General features: G+C 45.7%; 1 protein-coding gene and 1 pseudogene across 1 annotated transcript in view; both read right to left on the bottom strand.

Moving 5' to 3' along the window:
* The window catches only part of CACNA1C (calcium channel, voltage-dependent, L type, alpha 1C subunit), a 629,866-nt gene that overhangs the window by 36,860 nt on the left and 587,006 nt on the right, over positions 1–6,000 (bottom strand). Inside the window, 2 exon segments of the mRNA XM_015422869.1 lie at positions 1,123–1,250; positions 3,747–3,915. Coding sequence (XP_015278355.1) covers positions 1,123–1,250; positions 3,747–3,915 — 297 coding nt within the window.
* Positions 4,435–4,816, bottom strand: LOC107120230 (annotated as a pseudogene).

The raw sequence follows: 6,000 nt of genomic DNA, 5'->3' as shown, positions 1-6,000 counted from the left end.
TTATAAGATTATTCATGGGATAGAGCAGGTAGAGAAAGAGGTACTTTTCTCCCTTTCTCACAATACAAGAACTCATGAGCACTCAATGAAATTGCTGAGTGGTCGGGTTAGAACGGATAAAAGGAAGTACTTCTTCACCCAAAGAGTGATTAACACATGGAATTGACTGCCACAGGAGGTGGTGGGTGCTACAAGCATGGACGGCTTCAAAAGGGAATTAGATAAGCATATGGAACAGAGGTCCATCAGTGGCTATTAGCCACAAGGTATAGATAGGGAAGGAGCTGCGGTGGCTCAAGTGGTTAAGACGCTGAACTGCAGGCTGTGGAAGGTCGGTAGTTCAGCAGTTCGAGACCCGAGTGTGCCGCATGACAGAGTGAGCTCCCGTCTCTAGTTCCAGCTCCTGCCAACCTAGCAGTTCGAAAGCAAGAAATTGCAAGTAGATAAATAGGTACCACTTCAGTGGGAAGGTAACAGCGTTCCGTGTGCCTTGGTGTTTAGTCATGCCGGCCACATGACCACAGAAACGTCTTCGGACAGCGCTGACTCTTCGGCTTTGAAACGGAGATGAGCACCGCAACCCTAGAGTTGGAGTCGACTGGCTTTCGAGCAAGGGAACCTTTACCTTTACCTTTTATAGATAGGGACTCTGGGGCAAGTGATGCTCTGTCTTCTTGGTGCTTGGGGGGGGGGAGTCAACAGTGGGAGGGCTTCTAATGTCCTGGCCCCACTGGTGGACCTCCTGATGGCACCTGGTATTTTTGGCCACTGTGTGACAGAGTGTTGGACTGGATGGGCCTTTGGCCTGATCCAACATTGGCGTCTCTTATGTTCTTATGTTCTTAAGTTACAGGAGGGTAGATTTTGGTTGAAGAAACTTCCTGTGAGGTGAGGATGGCTTGACAATTGTTTGGAGAAAAATCTCTTTTCTCAATGTGGTTCCAATCCATGGATTTAAGTATCTGCAGAATTAGATATATTGATACTGAGATTCATTAAAACTGTATTCTGGTGAAATGTTCGTTTGAGTAACTATGGGACTAGTATCAGGATGGCAAGATTTCGAAAAAACCAGGACATTGTGCAAGTTTTTCTCTCTAAAACATATTTCTGGGAACTTACTTAGCTTCAGGATCATATTCAGCCCAAATACGTTTAAACTCATCCAGATGATGAGGTCCAAGAATTGACCAGTCCCGTGTCAGGTAGTCAAAGTTATCCATGATAACAGCAACAAAAAGATTAATAATCTACAAACAAGAACAGAAATATTAATGGAGAGAAAGTATTTTATGCCAGAATCCTCTATGCTTTAAAACCCTTTTCATACAGAATCCTGAGTTTTTGACTCCAGAAATCTGTTGTTTGTTTGAACATGGTCACACATAAATTCATTCCTGTTAACTGAATATTATCAAAAATCCAGCCTCTTTAAAGAAACCAATCAAGTCACAGCAAGAGATGACCAGAGGTGGTTTGCCATTGCCTGCATCTTCACAGCAACCCTGGACTTTCTTTAAGATCTCCATTCAAGTAATCATCAGGGCCAACCCTGCTTAGCTTCCAAGATCAGGCTAGCCTGCATTATCCAGGTCAGTGCGCTATACAACTACATTATATAAACTTGCTTCCGCTTCTTGGCCATAGCTGCCTCCATGCGAACATACCTCTGGCAAAATATCTCCTGCATCCCTCCCCTGAGGAGAAGAAGAAGCATAAGAAGAAGCATTTGGTTTAGAGTCCTAACTTTTACTTCATGGATGTGAAATGTCCAGATTGCTACAAAATCACCAATGTGTTCAGACACGCTCAGATGGTGGTTCTCTGTGTCGGCTGCTCAACTGTCTGTGCCAGCCCTCTGGAGGGAAGGCCAGGTTGACAGAAGGATGCTTCTTCATGTAAAGCAGCATTAGATTTCTGCAGCTGGTGGTCCCAGATGGGTGGGGCTACACGCACAGTCGCTGGCTCAAGTACTGAAGGCTGAAGAGTGCCGATCAGGGGACGTGAGAAACACGGGCTGTGACTGCGTGGCTCTTGAGGCTTCAGCCACTCGTGATGGCACACAAGGAGGAAATGTGTACTGTCCTTGTAGCCTCAGCCATTTGATTCAATAAATTTTGGATTTTTTTTAAAAAAACCTTGCTTTCTTTAGTGCACAACAGTAGTGCACATCAGACAGAGACGCTTTTATAATGGACGATGGTAAGCGAGGTCCAGCTGGCCCAGTCATCTGATGTATTCAAATGTTTGGGCATTTCCTTTATGCTTGAAGGATTAGGTAATTAAAGAAGTGAAGCAACAGTCTTTTGGTGGGGGTGGGAAGGGACATAATATTTGCAACTCCTTCTCCCAGAACTGGCTTGAGGGAATCTCAGAGCTCCCTAGCATTACTTCCTTGCATTGTCACATTCACTGCCTACTCTCCTCCTTGCTGGAAAGAACAGTACTGACTATAGCTCTAGATGCCTAGGACAGTCTTTTTGTTTCCCCTATGATAGTGTTATCTTAAAAAGGTGTATTATGCATATTCATTATATCCTTCGCCATCAACAAACTGTACTGTGATACATTTTGCCTAAATCTGTTATACATTTTTGCCTAAATCTGCAACCCTGCTGTAATTATATATTTCTGGTTATGGCAATTTTTAAATACATGAACAGTTTATAAATTTATTAACTAAATCAAGAACATAAACATTGTGAGTAGGAACAACTCCCTTCACACAGGTCATGCTGCCAGCAGCAGTGCAACCCAGGAGTCAGGCTGCATGGTTGTTGCTGGCCCAGCAGGGCTCCCGGGCTTCACTGCTACCGCTAGGCCCAGCGGTGGCAGTAGCTGTGCTGAACAGCCATGCTGGGGCAAGTGGTGGTAGCACAGCACAGGAGCCCCAGTGGGCCCAGGAGCCGCCTTGCAGCTTGGGATCCCAGTAGGGTATGGTGCCAGCAGCAGTGCAAAAGAGGCTGAGGGGAAGACTCTGCTGGCTCCCTTGGAACAACTATGGGTGAGCCAGCAGATACTGCCCCCCCTCTCTGCAGCTTGCCTGGAGCAGCTCCAGGTGATCCAGCACAATCTCCCCCCTCCCAGCTCTCCAGTGAGCCACAGAGAACTGGGGGGGGGGGAGAGTTAGACTGTACTGGCTTGCCCAGAGCTGCTCTGGGTAAGCTGCAGGGAGCGGTGGGGGACAGTGTCTGCTGGCTTGCTTGGATGTGCTGTGGGAGAGCTACAGAGAGCTGCCGGGCAGCCCGGGGCTCCACGCTGGGCTCAGCAATGGGGGAGGGGATGGTATTCCTTCCACCACGAGTCTCATAGCCCCCACTTTATGCATATTTTCAGTCCATACAGAATACATTTATGTTTCCAGAGCATAACAAAAAGAAGAATATTTTCCAGAATGGTAGATTTCATGTTTTTCTCAGAATATCTTTCAGTAACAGTTGCTGCTGCTAAGTTTCAGATGGTTTTGGTTATTGGTTGTGACAAAATTGGAATCTTGGTGTAGCTCTGTGGTCTTTAAAGAAAAGACTCAAAGAACTTATCCGTATTGTTACCATAAATGGATGACAAGCTATTCCTCTAGAAACAAATGTGTTGAATTTGAAGCTCAGCAGTTAATTAGTCTTAAGAAAACATTAGCTACCTCTTTTGGGCAGTGTGTGCCATCTTGGAGCAACTATATTTTCCCATGCATGAAGGAGGTAAGCCACTTTAAAGGCCAACATATATAGCTGCTGACAGATACTCACTAGAAAGGCACAAAGCATGTAGAAACTAATGAAATAAAAGATGGCAAAGCTGCTTCCACAGGAATACTCATCTTCGGTAGAGTTGTTTTGTTCCAAGGAATCAGAGTCACATTTCTTATCAGGGAGGCATGCCAGCATGATTTCCTGCCATGCTTCACCAGTAGCACACCTGTGAAAAAGAGGTTGATAAGAAGGAAGAAAGAAATTAATCATTACAAGTGAACATTTCAGATAATAAATGCTGAAGCAGTTGCTTTTGCTTCACTGTCTAATGAGAGCTAGTTACTTTGTATGCCTGCTGCAAAACACATCCCTTGGTTCAAGAGCAGCCATAGCATTCTCTTTTGGAAATATAGGATATTCCGAGTGACTGATGTCTGATTTCTCTCATCTGATCTGGGGGTCTTCCAGTCTCCATTCAGTGAGTTTGTTTCCTGCCTCAGTTAGAAGACCACAACGTTTGTAGGAGCTGTGGTTAAATTTTGCTTCTGGTGTATTGTCTACATTCTTTCTGTCTCATATTGTCTCACCTGCTTGGATGTGGGCACACTTAAAAAATAAAGAAGGAGGAGCCTTGTAGTTCACTCTGTTGCTTAGTCTTGCCACCTATATAAGTGAAGTAAAGAAAATGTTGTTGGGTGAGCAATTTCTTTCCTTGGGCTTTGTTAAAGCCTCCTGTAAAGCCCCCTCAGCCCTGTCCTTGCCGGGCATTCAGTTGCTGCATCTGCTTGGCAATGTTCACAATCTCATCAAAGCTGTTACTGCTGCTGTGTTTAATATTCTTTTGCTTCTTACAGTCATGAGATGGTGCCTTCAAAGCTTTTATGATCAAGGTGGAGGCTGATGGGACCACTTCTGTCTGAGCTTGCCTGTTCTGGGTGGTCAGCTTCATGGTGATTCTCAGCACTTTCCATTCATCAGTAGCTTTGGCAATGTCATCGCCAACCTTTTTGGGAAGACAAACCCAGGGGCCCAGTTTTAGGAGCCAGAGCAGAAGTTGCAACTAATTCATCTCTGGTGTACCTCAGGTACATGACTTTAATCTTGTCGGGGGCTAACTTGGGTGACATGGCATTGCAAGGAGTGCTGGGTTAAGCACTAGGAAGGATGTGGCTACAGCAAGCAATGAAACTTCCCTCGTTGTCATAAAAACGGCAAGAGATCTTTGCTGCAACAATCTCAAGTGATACAGTGGTTAAGGTCTCAGTCCCTACAAAGGAAAAAAACTCAAATCCTTAAAAAGTCTGTTTCTGGGCTTGTTTAGAAAAAAAGTTGAGATGTTCAAAAAAAAGTTGGTAATTTTCAGCTTCAGGTATTTCAGACCCGAAAAAATCGGTAAATGCCAAATTTCCTCAGTCTGATATCAGTAAAATATTGGGATTGGGGAAATACTCGGTATTGCTGAATATATTTGGGTCAGATATACCCGAAAGGAGGGAAGGGAGGCATGTAAAAATGCCTTCTTTCCCTCCAGAAGCTCCTGCAGCTTTTCTTGTCAATTTCACTCCCGCCAGTCAGCTGTTAGGTTTAAGCAGTTTAAATCTAACAGCAGACAGGTCAGGGAAGTGAAACTGACAAGGGAAAGCGTCCCCTCTCTGCCTTACCTTCTCTAGCTTACCTTTTCTACATGCCTGGGCCCCTTGCCTGCCCTTCTCCAATTGCCCCACAGTTGTGGAGTGGCTTGAGAAGGGCAGGCAAACAAGGCAGGAATGTTTAAATGCCTTTCCCTCGCCTTTCCCTCCCCGAGTTCCTCTTTCTCTTTCTTTCCCTTCCCTCCCTGAGTTTCTCCGCAGTAGCACAAATGCTCAGGGAGGGAAGGAGGCATGTTTCCATGCCTGCCCTTCCCTTCCTCAGCCTACCCACCGTGATGGGCCAGCTGGGGAAGCCAAGGGCAGTCATGAAAACATGCCTGGGCTCCCTGCCTTCCCTTCTCCAGCTGCCTTACAGCTGCGGGGTGGCTAGAGAAGGACAGGCAGACAGGACAGACATGTTTAAATGCCTTCCTTTACCTTCCTGAACTGGGAGAGGGAAAGAAAGGCATGTAAACATGGCTGGGCTCTCTGCTTGCACTCTGCTTGCACTCCAGCCCTGGGGCAGCTGGAGAAGGGGAGGCAGAGAGAAGAGGCTTTCCCTGGTCAGTTTCACTTCCACAACTGACTGGCAGGGAGTGAAATTGACTAGAGAAGCCACAGGGCTATTATTTTGTTGGATGTTGGCATTCAGTTACCCAAAAGCTGAATAAATTCAGGAAACT

This window comes from Gekko japonicus, unplaced genomic scaffold, assembly GCF_001447785.1.
Source record: "Gekko japonicus isolate JY-2015 unplaced genomic scaffold, Gekko_japonicus_V1.1 scaffold34, whole genome shotgun sequence".
Lineage (NCBI taxonomy): Eukaryota > Metazoa > Chordata > Lepidosauria > Squamata > Gekkonidae > Gekko > Gekko japonicus.
This window is presented reverse-complemented; position numbering and strand designations above follow the sequence as displayed.